The sequence below is a fragment of the Neofelis nebulosa genome, chromosome 15 (assembly GCF_028018385.1).
Source record: "Neofelis nebulosa isolate mNeoNeb1 chromosome 15, mNeoNeb1.pri, whole genome shotgun sequence".
Lineage (NCBI taxonomy): Eukaryota > Metazoa > Chordata > Mammalia > Carnivora > Felidae > Neofelis > Neofelis nebulosa.
The window spans coordinates 36,860,304-36,879,366 of NC_080796.1; the positions used below are offsets into that span (position 1 = coordinate 36,860,304).

Consider the following 19,063-nt stretch of genomic DNA (forward strand, 5'->3'; position numbering starts at 1 on the left):
ATAAATCATGGTAACATCGAAAACAAAATTTTAAAAAGAAAAAATAATGAGCTGATATAGTTTCTAGAGCAGTAATTCAATTCAAAACTGTACAGCTGTAAGGAAACTTTGTAACAAATGGGTAACTAAGACAACCACCAATCACAGCCTTATATTTACCCCAGATGGCTCAAGAGTAATTTAGAAGGGGGGTACTAAAAAACAATGTTATAATCGATAAACCTGGAGAGAGAGGGAACACAACAAGTCATTCTTTCTCATCATGAAACTACAGTCCTTTAATGTTACTTTATAAATATATACTTATGTATTTTAATACGATTGGCAGATTCAAGTTTAACCAGAACTGTCAACAATGGTGAAAAGTTAAGAAACTCCATCATACAATCAATAATCGTTACAACTAAGATTGTTCAAGCCTAGAAAAGAAATGACTTACAGGAGAAAAAAAATTTGTTTTAATATCTGAAGAGGTGTGATGTGGAAAACTAGGTCTGTTGGCTACAAAAAAGATCAGTGAAAACAGGAAGGGATTATTTCAGTACCACACATAGTAAAAGAATAAACCTTACTCCCTATCCATTGGTCTTAGTTTTTCCATGTCAATCAATAAAGTAAGACACTTTTTGTTGTCTGAAGTCTATCAGAATATGCAGGAACATTGTTCTCCCCGGGAATGGAAGACAACTCTCCTGGTTAATCAAATGTCATGATTAATAGTTATTGAAATACCATTTTTGATACTTCAAGTCCTTGTCCAGACCAATATCACTAGACAGGAAGCTCCCTGAGAACAGGAAATACACCTTATTCATCTTTATACTCTCAGTGCCTTGTGTGTTAGTCAGGAGACAGGAAAAGCAGAAAAGAGAGGAAGGAGGAAGACAGGAGGAAAACAAGGGAAGGAGGTTACACAGATAAATCAGGTGTCATTTACAACTGGAAAAACTACCGTTTGTGAAATTTTCTAAAAGCAGCAATTTTTTTTTTAAAGCAGCAATTCTAATTGCTTTCAAATATTTGTTTGTTTTTAGGTTTAGCAAGCAAATACTAACTTCGGTGTGCCTGAAGAGGTGATGTTCCCCAACTTCCTACTGTACTGCTTGTAGTCTTTCTACTCCACAACACATTCTGATAATTAAAATTAATCTCTCCCTATTCTATTATTAAGGACGAGTAAGAACTGCTTGTGATTTCTGGTAAGAGAACTGTTAAGGAAAAGTTATAGGGGGAAATAATAGTTTAGATGATAATTTATCCATTACATTCATCTTTGAAAATATAGCCAAATGCATCTAACATCCATACCTCCTATTGATTTATACCTTATACCTTCTTACTCACTGATGTCATTGGATCTTTCACTTTTTCCAAAGAAAGATTTTGGTTCACTGTAGTAATCAAGAGCAAAGAGAGCAAACTACAAAATCTTTATAAACTGCACCTTTCAGTGAATAATTACCATGTGTCCACTATGTGCAGGATAACTGAAAGAATATAAACCATCAAAAGGCATGATCCCCTAGCTATAAGAAGTTTATTACTTATTTGAAGAGATAAGCAAAATATATGAAAAAATTAAATAATAATAAAACATTTTTTAAAAATACAAGACTATAGAGATAAGTCACTAGCATATGATAAACTGTGGTCTCAGAAAGAAGTGGAACTAAAAATTATTTTCAATGCTATGTTGAAATTAGGTTAGGAAAGGATATTATATACAGGATTGGAAGGAAACTGGTCTGGTGGGGGGAAAATGTTCAGATTGTAGAACAAAGGAAAATAAAATTATGCACTTAGGGTCTGTCAGTTTTCACAGGCCTTGAATGCCAGGTCTGGACCATATTCTCCAGAGTCTAGAAAACAAGTTTTTGTATGAGAAACAACCTAATGAAAACAGTGATTTAGTAAGGTTACTTCTGCAAAGATGGGAATGGTGAAATTGTAATGGGGAAAGACCAAAGGCAAAGTGATCATTAAAGGTCTCTTTCCACTTTAACCATCTATAAAAGTTTAAGATCAGAGAAATGAACAAAGAAAGATCATGAAATAAAATCATCAATAAGAAATCCTGTATTCCTTATACGCAGCGCTTAAATTGGGTAGAATCCCTATAGATCTATTCCTTTTTTCAGATGGCAAAAGGAAACATAAATCCACAGAATTTTAAGAACAGAAAGAGACAGAGATCAAGTCCAATGTTCTCTCTCTCTTTTTTTTTTTTCAGATGAGAAAACTGAGAAGCGGCAAGGTTAAGCAATTTGTCTAAGATGACAAAACTAGATGATAGATAAGAAGGGATTACATCTTACTTATTAAATATTATAACATTGTTTGGGGAAACTCCAGCCAATGCTAAGGGAATGAGGGATGGGAGAATATAGTGTATTTCTAGGAAACATGGCTGATTTCCTTAATGAGAAAGGTCAAATTTTCACTTACGTATATTAACTACTGTAGCAGAACATGCCTAGAGAAGCAAGGAGCGGGGGGGGGGGGGGGGGGGGGGAAGGGGGGGGAGAGTACATGATGGATCTTATGACAGAAGAATGTACGATGATCCAACAATCTTCAAAACCAAAGACGGCAAATACATATCACTCAACCGTTCAAGCCCACAGCAGATATCTCTGTTAATCTCACACTCTGTCTCACAAGACAGTGTTCTTGGCAGCCATGACCAGGGGATTGGAGTTAACACACTAGTAAAATCTATTTACTATTTCTGTTCTACATTCTCTAAATGGCTAAGTGACACTTACCCTTACTTTGGTCGGTTTCTTTAAAGTTGTCGTTTACCCTGCCCACAGTCCTCTTCACTTGGTATTATTCCCTTTTCTTGATGACATCTACCTCTGTTCTTACCGAGCTGTTAGTGCAGTACTTAAACTTCAACGTGTCTGTGCATCACCTGAGGACCTTGTTAAAATGGAGATTCTGATTCGGTCAGTCTGAGAGAGGCTACGATTCTGCATTTCCAACAAGCTAACAGGTGATGCTGATGCTACTGGTCCACCAACCACTTCCAGAATACGGTTAGCTACCTGTCCTTCACCTAAGAAGAATAAGCCACCATTTTGGAGTGGGGGAAGATAAGGGTAAAAGGAAAGCACTTTACAAAAAACATATCGAGAACGCACACTCTAAAACCTGATGGCTAGCTACACTAGTTTCTTAACTTGGTTTCACCCGTAAATTTTTGGCTTTGCCAAGAATTTCACTGGCAACTTATTAACCCTCAAACCCCATGTCCTAGCCTCTCTTCCATCACATTTCAAGGTGTCTTCACTGTAGTACTATTACTGATGTGGAATGGCCCTGACTGCCATCTCTGCTTTGTCTATGTCTCACTAAAGGTGACACGATACTCATTTTAAAATATTTCCTAAGGAAGAAGTGAGAAATGCCAATAATACCAGTCAACAAAATGCACAACAGAAAAAATATTTTCAGTATCACAGTAATTGTACTCAAAACTCTACAAATATTCAGGAAAGGCATACATTCTACATATTAATTTTCATTTACACCTTGTTTAACTGTATGGCAAAATATGTATTCATACTTTACAAACTACACAGTATTTTATGTCCTAAATTTAGACCATTTACTACCTTTTTCTAAATTTCCATGATCTTGAGTTATTATTCCTAGAGCTAAAAAGAGCAAAAATGATTTTACAAGTCTTTTCCAGGAAAATTCCCTCCGAATATTAATTCTTGGGGCACCTGGATGGCTCAGTCAGTTGAGCATCCGACTTCAGCTCAGGTCACGATCTCGCAGTTCGTGAGTTCAAGCACCACAACAGGCCCACTGCTGTCAGCACAGAGCCTGCTTCGGATCCTATGTCCCCCTCTCTCTGGCCCTCCCCAGCTTGCACTCTCTCTCAAAAAAAAATAAAAATTTTAAAAATATATTAATTCTTAAATCATTCAAAGTCCTCTCCAATTAAAAAAAAAAAAAGGAAAAGAAAAAGGACTCTGTCTCTGTCAGTGAAGACTTTTACTTTAAACAAAAGTCATTTCCTTTTTTTCTGAAACCTGCCCCTTAAGTTTTCCTAGAGCCTATTAATAATGAAGTAATGAAGAAAACCAAGAGTCAAAGAGGGCTCCTTTCTGCCCTTTTTCAAAAAGGATATTACCATGTATGACTGGGAAATTTAGAACTTTTATTTTTACCACAAAAGAGTCGCATAAATAAATTCAATAAAGCAAAAGCTGAAATCACCACAGAAAACTCGGATGGAGTGAGTCATGACCTGGACTTCACCAAAGGGGAACACAAGAATCAACAAAAAATATTTTAAACCAGAAAGGATCCCTTTATTTTCCTAATCAACCAGACTAGAAAGAAGTGTTGGCACATGCATTCAAGATGGAAATTATATCTGCTTTTGCACAGAATTTAAGAGCTAATGGGCCTCAAAAATCATTTATACCAATCCTCTGAATGCGTTGGTTGAAACTGAGTCCCAGAGATGGTTAAAGAAGAAAATAATGAATTCACCACACTAATCAAGAAACTCTAGAAGACATTTAAGTTAAATAATAGATAAGAAAATAATCGAGCTTGTCCCTGACCTAAATAAGGGCCAGGTTTGAGAGCATAAAATACAGAAGTGAAATAAAAAGCATATACTAACCATAAAAGAGAAACATCTTGTTCTAGCTAGAAAAACTGTCCTGTAGCCTCCTTGCCTAACAATTGAAAAAAGTCCTGGCATATCAAATTTGATTCACTAGTTAGTCCTTTTTACCCTTTCTGATACAAGCTCCCATTATTCTACACGGCTCTTATCCTTCTAGCATTTCCTCAATGAGGTACGTATTTTGGGTACACAGGGTTTGCAAAAGCAGAAACTGTCATCTTTTATATAACTCCAAACTATATCTAGTTTGATACTGTATACACACAGAGTCTTAACAGATGCTTAGTGAATTAATATATAATCTAATACAACCAGTTCTTTTTTATTAGATTTCCTTCATTTTATTTTCATTAGAAGCTATGCTCGAAAGGAATTTCTGACTGAAATACTTCATGGTTCCTTTCTCCAAGTCAAACCTACACTTATTTATTTGCCTCATAAATTATTGTTCACAGGGGCACCTGGATGGCTCAGTCAGTTAAGCACCTGACTCTTGATTTTGGCTCAGGTTATGATCTCGCAGCTTGTGAGTTAGAGTCCCACGTTGGGCTCTGTGCTGACAGCACGGAGCCTGCTTGGGATTCTCTCTCTGTCACTCCCCTACTAGCTTGCTCTCTCTCTCTCTCAAAAATAAATAAATAAACATTAAAAAAATTATTGTTCACAGAAGTGATTATGGGAAACTGTAATAGGGGCTGCAGAAGTAGGGAGTTCAAAGGAGTAAGTATAGGTAGAATATTCAAGGTTAACGTTAATGGAAAGAATAGAATACTAGTAATTTTCTAAAACTTTTAGAATATTTACATACAAGATGAATTAGTAAAACAAATAAGTTCATAGAGGCCCATCCTACTTAATACTTTTATAATTGTCCCCAAATATGGGAGTGAGAATGTACACATCAGGATTGCACATAGGGAGGGTTGTCAACCCCACAGAAAATAAGAATTGAATTCAAAGTAATCTTTAGATAAATACTGCATTTTAAAAAGATAAAATAATGAGGAGTTAAAAATAATAATACAGTTAAAACAATAATGATAGAAAATAGGGAAAGATTGGCAAACACAGAATAATTAAGAATCTGAAAATGAAACAGCAGATATCTTATTTAAAACATATTCATTATAGGGGCGCCTGGGTGGCGCAGTCGGTTAAGCGTCCGACTTCAGCCAGGTCACGATCTCGCGGTCCGTGAGTTCGAGCCCCGCGTCAGGCTCTGGGCTGATGGCTCGGAGCCTGGAGCCTGTTTCCGATTCTGTGTCTCCCTCTCTCTCTGCCCCTCCCCCGTTCATGCTCTGTCTCTCTCTGTCCCAAAAATAAAAATAATAAAAAATGTTGAAGAAAAAAAAAAAAAATTTAAAACATATTCATTATATAAGAACAAGTAACAAAAGTATATTACTTCCAAGCTGGAATATAATTTTTTTGTTCTAAAAGTAATGATCAAACACTTCACACAGAAAATTCGCATTAATAAGTATAGTTTTGATAACTGCATTTTTTAAAAGACCATACGCAGAATGAAAAGGACTCAGAAAATCAGCAACAAAAAGTTTAATGGTCCAATGAATCAAGATGAAGTACTGGGCTATTTTTAAACTAGAAAACTGACACATGTTAGAACTGTCAAAAAGTACATAAGCATTAAAAAATACGAAAAAAAAACATACAAAGCAGTATATTAAGGAAGATGAAAAATAGGGCTAAAACTTATTAAGCTACTCTAATAAGCTTGGTTTATAGGCTGGTCTTTTTATGAGGTAATCACTTGAATTGCAGGATTTGTGTGTGTGTGTGTGTGTGTGCGCGCGCGCGCGCATGTGTGTGCACGTATGTGCTTGTATATATGAGTGATTTTTTTTTAACTCACTTAAACCTAACAATAACCCAGAAAGGAGTAACTATTATCCTCATTATTCAGATGTAGAAACTGAAGGTAAGAACTGGAGAGTTCAGTGTCTTGCCCAATCCTCCATTGGTTTCAAGGGACAGAGTTGGGATATGAACAAGCCCACCTGCATCTTAGGTCAATTTAGAAAATAAGCACTTTCTTCCATCTCTAGAAGATATGATTTTTAAATTGTATCCAAAAAAAACCTTAGTTAATATAAAGAAAAAAACCAGAAAAGTTATATATTTGCCAAGTCCAAATGACATAAAAACAATAACAAACTACAATGTTTCCAATGTTTTAAGCATTCACCTGCTTTCTAGACGAGACTAAAGATAGTCCCAAATAACATAAATATCCCTGTTAGAATTATGCCTTTATAATTCTAGGTCACCTATAGCAGCTACCTGTAAGACTTATGCTTTCATAATAAGTTTTAGCGTGAATCAATAAAACTGTACAGGAATCACACAAAAACCATTATTTAACCCTACAAATTTCAAATAAAATTCAGTACAAATTACTGTCATTTTACACATGGATTTTTAGGGGTAGAGGAAGGAACAAAGGGCTAAGAAAGAGGAGAAAGCAAGTCCCATGTTATTCCACTTTTGGTGATCCGCTTTAATGCTTTTCCTCCCACCAATAACTTGTTAAAATATTATTGATAAAATTCCAAAGACCAAAATTCTCAAGCATTCTAATTATAAATAAAGCCAAGAGACAAGTCAGCAAAAAGAGCTAAAGAAAATACAAAATGAAACATAAGACATACCTGAGAGACATCATCAAGTTGAGGTTTTCCATAAAGGCTAGAGAGACTCTCTGCTCGCATTAGATATTCTGCTGTTCTTCTCTTCACAGCTTCTCGACGGGTAGGGCTTGACTCTCCTAAAAGGAGAAAACAAGGACACGGCACGCGAAAAATAAACTTTCATTTATCCAACCTGAAAATTAACTTTCTTTGACCCAGTTCACCACTTGTTCACTTTTTTTTTTAATTGGTTATTTATTTTTGATAGAGAAAGAGTGTGAGTGGGGGAGGGGCACAGAGAGGGGGAGACACAATCCAAAGCAGGCTCCAGGCTCTGAGCTGTCGGCACAGAGCTGGACGTGGGGCTCGAACCCACAAACCGTGAGATCATGACCTGAGCTGAAGTTGGACACTTAACCAACTGAGCCACCCAGGCTCCCCAGCTACTTGTTCTCATTTCTAACTAAAAAGAAGAGAGATTCAAAGTTGGAACAGACATCAAAGTTATTAGTATCAGCAAGGTCTCAATATTACCACTATAAATTTGATTTATCCAAATTCTGAAATTTTCCTATTAAAATATAGAGAGAGAACCTGATACCTTCTATAGGAGGAGTTGATATATAAGAAATGTAGTATAAAAAGCTCTGCATACAGAAGACTAGCCTAGTCCAGGTACTATGCAATTGCCCAACTCAACAAACTGGAACTAAATGCAACAGATGTTTAATAAGAGTCATGACATGGATATGATATGCTGCCAAAGGAGCAAGAAACTGGAGAATAAAATCATTTAGGGTAACTCTGAATTCACTCTGATTTTTGTAAGCTTCATGTTTTTTCATTAACAACAAACTGTCACCCGCGTTACAACTGAAAGTAAGAATGTAACTGAAATGTGTATGTTAACTAGCCGGAATTAAAATAAAGACTTTAAAAAAAGAAAAAAGGAAGAATGTAATTGAAATCCCTGTAATACACAATTATATGAAAACGAACAAGTCATTTACCCTGTCTGGCTCTCAGTTTCTCTAAACAAAGCGTATTCAAAATGGCCTCCAGAATAGTCAAGACTTCAAAACACAGGTGGCCCAGCCCATGAAGTTCTGGGCTCTCTCTTCTCCAGAGCAGGACAATCCTATGCTCTTACCCATCTTATATACCTGTGATACATTTCATTTGAAGAAACGATTCCATGACTGAAAGTTAAAACATTTGAAAAACTACTGTAGTATACAATCTCTAAGGCTCCTTTCATAAATAATATTCTATATTTTCACGACTCATTTTTATCTAAGCACTTCATACACGGTACTTTTTTTTATAATTCACCCTATGCATCTTCTGAATGAAGTTAACCAAAAAGCAAGTATCATACAGTGGAAAGCACCCTTGATTACATTCTAGAAACCCTGGTTATCTAAATTCTGGCTCTGCCTCCCTAGTCATGTGACCGATGATACACCATACTTCAACTCTCTGACCCTCTTCCTCATTCTCTAAAATGGAAACATATACTTCAAATGACTGCAGAGATTAAAGGAGACAATATACATAAAAGATACTACGACAAAGACAGCTGTATATAGGAAACACTAAATTGTAAAGGTTTTTGATCTTGGTTTTTCTGTAAACCAAGTCCTACAAAATAATGTTTCTGTTTTGCTGAAGTGAACTGAACTGAATTACAGTAAAGCACGCATTCTTCCCCAAAAGATGACGACTAGAAAAACCTTATTTCTGCCTGGAATAGCATCTTCTATTTCTTCTGAGAAATGCTCCCTTCCCACCTTCGTAGCCCTTCACCTTCAGCCACCACTACCATCACATAACAGGGTGGTCTGAATGAAAACTGCTAGTGTGCTTCAGATCTCAGTCCTCCTGTCCCTTATTACTACATAGTCAAGGGTGAGCCCTCTGTCACAAGCTGAGCCAATCACAAAATCCCGCCCTCTTGGCCACAGGTGGAGAAGGGAGGAATTGGCCCAAAACAAACTGGGCCAATCAGTCCCTCTTTGCTATTGACGCTGGAAATAAGAGGACTGGGAACTGCCAACAGCCACAGTCTCTGCCAATGCGCTAAGAGCCAATCAGAAAGAAGGAATTTAACAGAGGGAAGCAGTTATGAGAGACAAAAAAAGGAATCCTGGTGCGACTGGGGTCCCAGATTTCAGCCAAACCTACATTCCTGCCATTCTTTGCCTACTAGAGTTCAAATGTGGATTTTCTCGCATGCAAACTGAAGAATCCAGACCGAATAGAGCCCTCAAAGGAAACCGGCAACAGAGTTTGGGGTGCAGTTTTGCTTAAAAACCTTCCTTTCACAGCTTATACATGACTGTTCCATCTCTTCCCTCCTTTATGAATACTTCAAAACTGTAACTAGTCTTGGGGGCTGGGGGGTGGGGGTGGGGGGGGAATCTCTATTGCTTTTTAACTATGGAACAGTCTACATTTATTAACTCTCCAACACCTCAAACTTCAATTAAAATTAAAATGTTTAAATTTCAATATGATCCCTCTCTGTCCTTAAAATATATTTAATTTCTAAACTCAAGCTTTTATTTTTATATAATCTATCTGTGAAAGCTACCTAAGCAACTGAAATATGTTGTGAAGGTAAAATGTGCCACAGAAATAAGAAACATTTACTATTTCTACACATTACTCATCCTTTAGAGTTTACCTTTCATGGACTTAGTCTAACGGCTGCTCCCATTATCATTAGTGTTTCTCATACCAGGTTATACCTTTTCATGCCCTAATTTAAATCCCTCATTTAAAATTTCTTATTCATCGTAGGCTAAGATGTAACAGAAACTATGGCAATTTATTTAATGCAGTGTGCTTACAAGCCTTAATACAACCTCAAAATTTGTTTTCATTCCAAAAAATCAATTTGTTTCCCAAAATAATTTGAAATTCAAAAACGCCAAGGCCGTGGAGCACCTAATGCAAGCTGGAGTTAAAACCGTATTTTGTAATCAAATCATTGTTTTTTAAACTTTTGGTGCCTCTGCTGCTTTCTAGGCAGTCTCCATAGTAACAGAGAAACAAAACCGGAAGCCAGCAGTTGAAATGGACGCCTGCTGCTAATAGTGGTTCCGCTTCCATGGAAACAACAATGGAGTGATGGAATACTGGAAGGCTTTTTAAATGTAACCTTAAATATACATACTATGCCTCCTTCCTTACCAGCCCCTTAAAACTAGGTCACAAGCACTGCTGCTCAACAGCGGCAGCCAAGGATGAAAATCACCTCTTGCGGATTTTTACTGCTGGACACTTACTGAGGTCTGTGAGTACGAGGAAGAAAAGATTAATCGATAGATTTCTGGAATGATTTTAACTGATCAAAGTATTGATAAGTATGACTTGAAACAGATTTTAACTGATTAAAAATTTTAAGTAGACCCTAACCCTAATTTCTTAATCTTCCTGTTAAGACACAAACACAGCCCATAATGATTATTTTTCCAGGAAAACCAAGTTATCTGAAATTCAACTTTTAATCCCATTATAGGTCTTCAGCTATTACCTCTTCAGTATTATACCCAGGTAGACACTTACTAAATGCATTTCTTCTTCTTCTTCTTTTTTTTTTTTTTTTTAGAGAAACAGTGCATGCATGAGCGTAGAGGAGGAGCAGAGAGCGAGGGAGAAAGAGAATCTTAAGCAGGCTCCACACTCAGCACAGAGCCCAATGATGCAGGACTCCATCTCACGACTAGGAGAACATGACCTGAGCCGAGATCATGACCTGAGCCGAAATCAAGAGGGAAACAGACGCTTAACTGATTGAGCCACCCAGCAAATGCTTTTAAAAATGGATACATATTTTACATTCTAGTACCTTCAGTAAGTTTCTCTACATTTCTGTTAATTTCAGATACAGTAAGAATATCCACTGGGCTCTGGCATCGAAAAGAGAAAACCTACTCCCCTTATCTACTACCCTTTATGTCAAGAAGTCCCACTGTGCCAAAAACATGTGTTATGTATACTGTGTCAACCTGTACTTCTTCACCGTACCAATTTCTGATCAGGAGAGAGGATGGGTATAGGGTGATTATAGAGTCTGATCTGTGAAAGAATCGGGTGTAGCTGAATAGAAATGAGGAGAAAGTCCAAAGTTGTTCTTGAAATTTTTAGAAACACTGGACTGCCTGGCCTGCATTTCTCAGAGCACCAACTCTGACTTGCTACTAAGTTTTACAGAAGGCACAGTCTATACATAACGGAATCACAAAATTCTAATTGATTCAAGAAGCCATCACTACTTGGCACTCCTTTCATTACATCAGATTCTAGTTACAAGAGATATGTTACCTTCCTGACACAGCTAAGAAATTAAGGCTCAGGGATGTGGAATGTCTTTCTCAGTTAAAAAGTTAATATGAGAGACCAAAACTGAAACCAGGTCTTATGATACCACACTCCAGGTGACTGAATTTGAAGTGGATTATGCTACTGTTACTGAGTAGAACAAGAAAAATACAGAGCACGGGACAAGTACAAGTGAGTATGGGAACGAAGAGGACGAGAAAATAAGCATGAAGAGTTGAGACAGGAGCCTATCAGACAACACAGCAGAGGAGAATCAGACAGAAAGAGACTGGAAATGACAGACAAGGACACACGAAAATGAGAGCTACAAAGAGGTATACATTTCACACAGTGTGCAAGAGAGTGGGCCTTTCTGAGAAAAAGTGGTCTCTCAAAACATCCTTGTTACCCAAGGATTTCTTTGGAAAACACAGGTCTTTTCTCCTTTACCCATAAAAAAAAAAAATAATAATAATAATAATAATAATAATAATAATAATAAAATAAAATAAAAAGACATTATTATTCACAGCACTAGTGAAAATCAGCTTCACAAACCAGAATAAAAAGTAGTTCTTCCAAGTCTGTTATTCTACCCTTAGTCACCAAAAAGAATATAGCTAATGCCTCACTGGTTCAACAAAAGAAAATCAATGCTGAAGGAAAAACTGGCCATGTTAGACTACTTGGAAGACAGTATGCCTACATCTGTATTTCACGGAAAATCTTAAGGGATTTTTAAGACTATTTGAACTATACTTGATTTTTGCCACACACACAGACTTTAATCCTTGCATAAGACCCTACTTTAGGCACATCTTATATTCTTATCTCTGTTTCTCTACTCCAACAAACACTCTCCAGTAACCCCTACGCCACTATATTCTTGGTCAAACATGCCTGATTTTTACTCAGATTTATTACATTAGAAAGAACATTCAAATCATCCTGGCTTTAAGGGAATGAGTTTTTGTTTATTGGTGCTTCCCTTTTTTTTTCTTTTACTTTTTTCTTTTTTTTAATGTAACAACTTTAGTAGCAAAAAGAATACGATGGCCTTGGTGGTTATAGTTGCTTTTTTTTTTTTTAGTGCTGATTTATTATAGTTAATGGGTTTTTTTGTTCTTCTCAGGTATAGCCTACCATTTCTGACTTTTGCTAAGTGTTCTGACAACAAAAGGCAACCTTGAGAAAAACAGTAATTTATGGTTCTACATGTCTACCACAACTGGGGCCATCAGCCTTTCCACATATAACAAAACCGGGTCAGTCAGGGAATCTGCTTCCCATTTGCATTTAACCAACTCCATATTAATGTCTTTTCAAAACCAAGTGTTATGTGACCCCAAAAGTCCAAAGAGTCACCAAAGAATAGTAAAAGCAAAAGTCATAATAATATTCATGTCCAGGCATTGCCTCAATTAGGACTCCTTTCAGTGTTGCTTAGTAGTTTTTCTATCAGTTAATACTGAATGAAAACTAACACATCATTAGATCATAGAGTGTTAAATGCCTACAGAGACAGTCTTCTACATTCAACTATTTCCTTCCTGTTCCCTAATCCATTTTTTGTTTTGCATTTGAAAGGGGAGTGCCCAAAAAACTAGTCAATCCCCTCAAAACAACATCACCTGGCCAGTCTCTTTATGACAATAAACTCTTGTCTAGATAGACAGACAGACAGTCAATCCCTAAGTGTCCCTTATGCTGTTATCCATGGCTTCTAAAAGATTAAGATAAAAAGTTTAAAAGGAGATTGAGACACCCTGAAGGAAAAGGAATGAAGAATTAAAACTTAGGAGCAAAAATTTTGCCTTCTGAGATGGAATAAAAATAAGGGAAAATACGGAAATGAAACTCCACATAGACTAAGAATTGTTTATCTACTATACTAGTAAATACGAAAGTCCCCCAAGCCGCACAAAGGCTTTTGCTCATTTCTTTCACCGGCTCTAAGTGAGACATCTTAAGAAGTGGCAAATCCATGGAGGACTCCAACAAACTGTTTTCTTGATATCATGACGTTGGATAACATATTTTCCTTTAAGACGATGTAAAGCAATCAGCAGAATTGCTGATTATAAGCAGTTAATTCTTCTTTTTTTTTTTTTTTTTTAAATTTTTTTTTTCAACCTTTTTTATTTATTTTGGGGACAGAGAGAGACAGAGCATGAACGGGGGAGGGGCAGAGAGAGAGGGAGACACAGAATCGGAAACAGGCTCCAGGCTCCGAGCCATCGGCCCAGAGCCTGACGCGGGGCTCGAACTCACGGACCGCGAGATCGTGACCTGGCTGAAGTCGGCCGCTTAACCGACTGCGCCACCCAGGCGCCCCCGCAGTTAATTCTTCTGAATCCTAGAAGTTTCACAGACTCCTTAAATGCATCCCCACCTTAAAAAATTAAACTACTAGTGTATATCAGAATTAGACAGACTCCATTCCATTTCCAGATTTATTTAACATGAAGATATTTATCTCCACATTTAAACAATTCAGACTGTGCCAAGCGACACTCCCACAGTGTATCACATTCGAAGCCCATTTCAGGATAACAAAGAAACTCCTCCCCAACAAGTAAGGATATACATATTCCTGCCCCTCCTATCCTCTTCAGAAGGCAAAATGCCTACTAGTTACTGAGCATCTATGATGTTCCAGACACAGTTATCTCAATGTTTACAGTCATTTCAATGTTATCACAGAACATCACATATAGAAGACCCTCAATAATATTTTGTTAAATAAATGAATGGGAAAGCAAATGAATGACTTTGCACCAATACTACCTGGTCTGATAACAATGCCTTCATGCCTAGAGATATTCTAATTACCTCTTTCTATAACTGAATGCCTTTCTCTAACTTAACTAGTTACAGTATATGTATTTCAGAAAATGTCATCTATAATTATTGTCTTCATCATCTATGCAGGTGAAATCATACAAAAGGAATATGGAGGAACATGGTGTAGAAGTGGCATGATTGAACTAAAAGGACAATCTACTTTAATTTTATGAAAAATTGTCATGACAGCATCATGGAAACACAAGCACAGATACTCTACATAATTTTAAACCACTATGTAAAACAGAATGAAGTCTATGAACTTTTTATTGTTTGACAATTACAATTTTGGAAAACCTGTTTCTTAACAGTTTAGAAAAGTACAAATGCCTGCATAACGACCTGGTTATTTTTCAAATGAAACACACTTTGAGACCACTAATGACAAAACAGTAAGCTCATGAGAAAAAGCAGATTTACATTTTCAAAACTTCCTATAAGAGAATAGATAAACTGAACTTCTGTGTAATTTACATAAGACTCAATATTTAACTATTACGATTAACTAAGCTGTAAGTTCAATAAAACTATGTAACTCAAGTAATCATGAAATAATGATCGACTGTTTCTCAAAGTGCCTAACTGCTAGTACTGAAATAAATGAAATAAATGAATAAATGCCAGTAGTTTTTCCACTAAGGATTTTTTAGTTTTGTTCAGATTCATAGATATCTGGGGTGCCTGGGTGGCTCAGTTAGTTAAGCCTCTGACTCTTGATTTCGGCTCAGGTCACGATCTCACAGTTCATGGGTTAGAGCCCTCCACCGGGCCCTGTGCTGACAGTAGGGAGCCTACTTGAGATTCTCTCTCTCTCCCTCTCTCTCTGACCCTCCCTTGCTTGCGCACGCTCTCTTTCTCTCTCTCTCAAAATAAATAAACTTTAAAAACATTGTTTTTAATTACAAAACATAAAATACTCATAGATATCTATATTTCTTCTGACCAGAATTAGGCCTTTTCCAGTAATCACAGGAATTAAAATCAACCCTCTCATTTTAATGTTTTTAAACTGTGTTGCTAAAGATATAAAAATGTGAGAATACTGATGACCGAGACCATCTAATAAAAAACCCTTCGAGAATCCTCATCTCTCTCTCTGCTTTTGCAATAGAGCAGCTGTGCCTCACACAGATTCACATGAATGAAAATATTTAGACGAGAAACCACCCACTTAGTTTATTTTCCATACGACTTTCCTGTAATTATTTTGTAAACTGTTCACACAACAATACATAAAAACATCTGCAAAAACAGGTAATTAATGTGTCAAGCCAAACTAATGCATTTTTTATGGTGTCCATGCTTCGTCAACTGTAATTATAACTCTTTTTTAAGCAAATGATGATGTGTTTGTTGCAATGTGCAAGTGGTTATTTTAGATGCTCTGTTTACCGTTCATACAATCTGAATATAAAACTCCACAGCTACTTTACCCTATATCAATGTTTTACCTAGCTTTTTGCAGAAGCAGGAGAGTGGTTCTCTTTTCCAAGCTATAATTTCCAGTGAACAGTTTTGTCATTAAAACATGAAACTCTCAACAGGAAAGTTGATACCAAAATACCCAACAATTCAAGAAACATATGACAGAAAATGATTCACCCAGACTTTCTTCCTGCAGTTATAAACCTATGGGAATTATAGCACTTTATGCCCATCAGCTTGCAGGATACTAAGCCTCCTGAATATGAGAAGTTCAGAAGGTTTGCTATTGCTTTTAATGTATAATATCCATTCCATCTAGACCCACCAGACACATGTATCTGACATGAGACCGACAAATGAAGAACCAAATCCTGCCCAAAGTATATTGTTTTGTATCCATACGCTTTGGTTCTACTAAAGGGAAGGTCATGTTCATTATTATTATTACTACTACTACTACTACTACTACTACTACTACTACTACTACTATGTACTAACATTGCATACCAATCATCATCCTCAGATGGCCATTCCTTAAGGCCCAAGGTTTCTATTCTATAAAGTTCTGTTTCCAGAACCAATAAAATCTAAAATGAAGGAAAAAGCACAACCCTTTAATATTTTGGTAAGGTCCTTTTTCTTTTTAAAAAAGGCAATTTTTAGGGGTACCTGGTGGCTCAGTTGGTTGAGCGTCCGACTTCAGCTCAGGTCATGATCTCATGGTCCACGAGTTCGAGCCCCACATCAGGCTCTGTGCTGACAGCTCAGAGCCTGGAGCCTGCTTCAGATTCTGTGTCTCCCTCTCTCTCTGCCCCTCCCCCCACTCACACTCTCTCCCTCTTAAAAACAAATAAACATTTTCAAAAAATTTTAAAAAAGCAATTTTGAAAACATCTATGATGATTACCTACAGTACAGAAAAACCCTCATAATAAAGAACTCTTAGAAAACAAAGGCTTATTTATTTTCACAACCAAAGTTTTTAGAAGCAGTGCAGAATTCACCCTTCCAGGTCCAAGTTTATGTAACTATTTTGATATAAATATTTCTAAACTGAACTACTCCATCCTTCCCTTGAATATTAGCTACTGTGATATGCTAAAAGTGCCTATCTATCCTCACCTTGTTCCCAATAAGAACATGAGGAAAGTATTACAGAAAATCAAATAATAGTTTCCCAGCTGCCAAGCTTTAGTTTCAGGCCAAACCCTTATTGTGGAGAATTGGGGTTGGGTCTGATCAAAACAGAACAGAGCTCCAGTTCCAAGGATGGTGGAAGAGGAAAGACGTGACTAAGACAAGGTAAGGGAATAGGACAGAAACGTATTTATTAAAGCCAGAAATCAAACTCAGGGTCAGATGAGCAATAAGTCTCAATACTGAGTTCCACTATTTATAATGATTGCTACAAATATAAAATGTAATAATAAACATAATTAATGCCATTTCATAAGGCTGAATTCTAAACATTGTCAAACCTTTGGGACAAATAGACGGATATTGGTGCAGAATATTGATATACCAGACAAGAGGCATTTAAACCTATTTGGTATTTTCAAAAGCTACCTTAATGCATACTGGCTGTTTACTACACATACTTTAGGATTCAACTTATTTATCACCTCCTGCAGAAGCCTTCCCTATAAGCCTTCTCCTTCTCCCTGGTCAAGTGCCCATTTATACTGATCTATAGAATCATTCTCATTCAAAAATATTTATAGACAATTTCCTAGGTTAACTGGCACTGTGCTAGGAAATACACTGAATGATAAAATGCCTTGCCTTCAAGGATATTACAAGTAAATAAAGAGATATTCATTCAGTAAATAACCACACAAATAATTATTTCATTGTAAATATGATAAGTACTTGAAGCAAAACAGTGTGCAATGACAACAAAGTTCAGGAAATCTCTTCTGGTATGAACAGAGGTGAAAAAACGTTCACTTGAGGAAATATCATTGAAACTGAGACCTGATGAACAAGGAGGAAATATCAGTTGAAAAAGCAGAGTAAAGCACTCAAACAGAGCACAACTTTTGCGAAAATTTGAACATGGGAAGGGCCACAGTGTCTTCTAGGAAGTAAAAGAAGGTCACTGTGGCTAAAAAAAAAAAAAAATAAGTGACTAGGACTGATTCAATATGAGCCTGGAGAAAAAGGCAGAAACCGAATCATTCATAGCCTCATAAACCGTAATATCTTTGGGTCTTATCCTCAAAGCAATGAGTTTAATGCAAGAAACTGACATGATGAAGGTTCATTTTCAAAAGATCAGTTAGACTATTGGTACAAACAGAATGGTTTAGAATCAAGCAAGGATGACAACAAGTCAAGTATATTTTAACAATAAAAACACAGAAACTGTAACAAAATCAAATAGAAATTCTGGGATTAAAAAGTACTCAACAGCACACTGAGATGACAGAAAAAAAGAATCAACAAATTTAAAGATAGATGAGTAAACATTATCAACTATGAATACATTAAATAATAAAAAAGGGAGGGGGGACCAGGCTAAGAAATCTGTAGATACCATCAAGAACAATAAAATATATATAATGTAGTCCAAGAAACAGAAAAAGGAGAGAAAAGGCAGAAAATTTAAGAAATAATATGTGAAAACTTTCCAAATTGATGAACATTGACGTACATATCCAAGAAGACCATCAAATACCAAGAATAAAACAAACGCCAAGAAGGATAAACCCAGAGATCCACATCTAAACATATAATAGCCAAACTATCAAAAGCCAAAACAGAAAATCTTAAAAGAAGCAAAAGATAAGCTCATTTCTTCTCCAAACTGGTTTAAAGAATAAGTCCATTTAGACAATATAAGACTACACTACAGGACTTATATACAAGTGGAACATATATGACAATACTAGCAAAAAGATGTAGGAAGAGATCTATATTGAAGTAAAATTCCTATATATTACTAGAATTAAGGCAATGAAGTAGAATATTTTAAGTTAAAGTACTTACTACTATAATCTTCAGAAAAAACACTATGAAAAATAAAAACTCAAAATGTTATAATCTACCAAAAAAAAAAGAGAATAAATGGTATACTAGAAAAAATAATCTACTCACGACACAAGGCGGCAAAAAACAAAAAGGATAGGAGACATAAAAAAAACAAACAGAGAGGCGCCCAGGTAGCTCA

The 19,063-nt window shown here is 36.3% G+C and overlaps 1 protein-coding gene and 1 long non-coding RNA gene across 12 annotated transcripts in view; one reads left to right on the top strand and one right to left on the bottom strand.

Annotated features, from left to right (window-relative positions):
• Positions 1-19,063, bottom strand: part of RPS6KC1 (ribosomal protein S6 kinase C1) — a 321,171-nt gene that overhangs the window by 222,122 nt on the left and 79,986 nt on the right. For all 11 annotated transcript variants that reach the window (XM_058700929.1, XM_058700930.1, XM_058700928.1 and 8 more), the window contains exon 7: positions 7,321-7,436. In XM_058700929.1, the coding sequence (XP_058556912.1) occupies positions 7,321-7,436 (116 nt within the window). The remainder of the gene's footprint in view (positions 1-7,320; positions 7,437-19,063) is intronic.
• Positions 11,169-15,092, top strand: LOC131495787 (uncharacterized). The gene is made up of 3 exons (XR_009254121.1): positions 11,169-11,960; positions 12,758-12,890; positions 14,557-15,092. It is a non-coding gene; the product is annotated as an uncharacterized LOC131495787 (long non-coding RNA).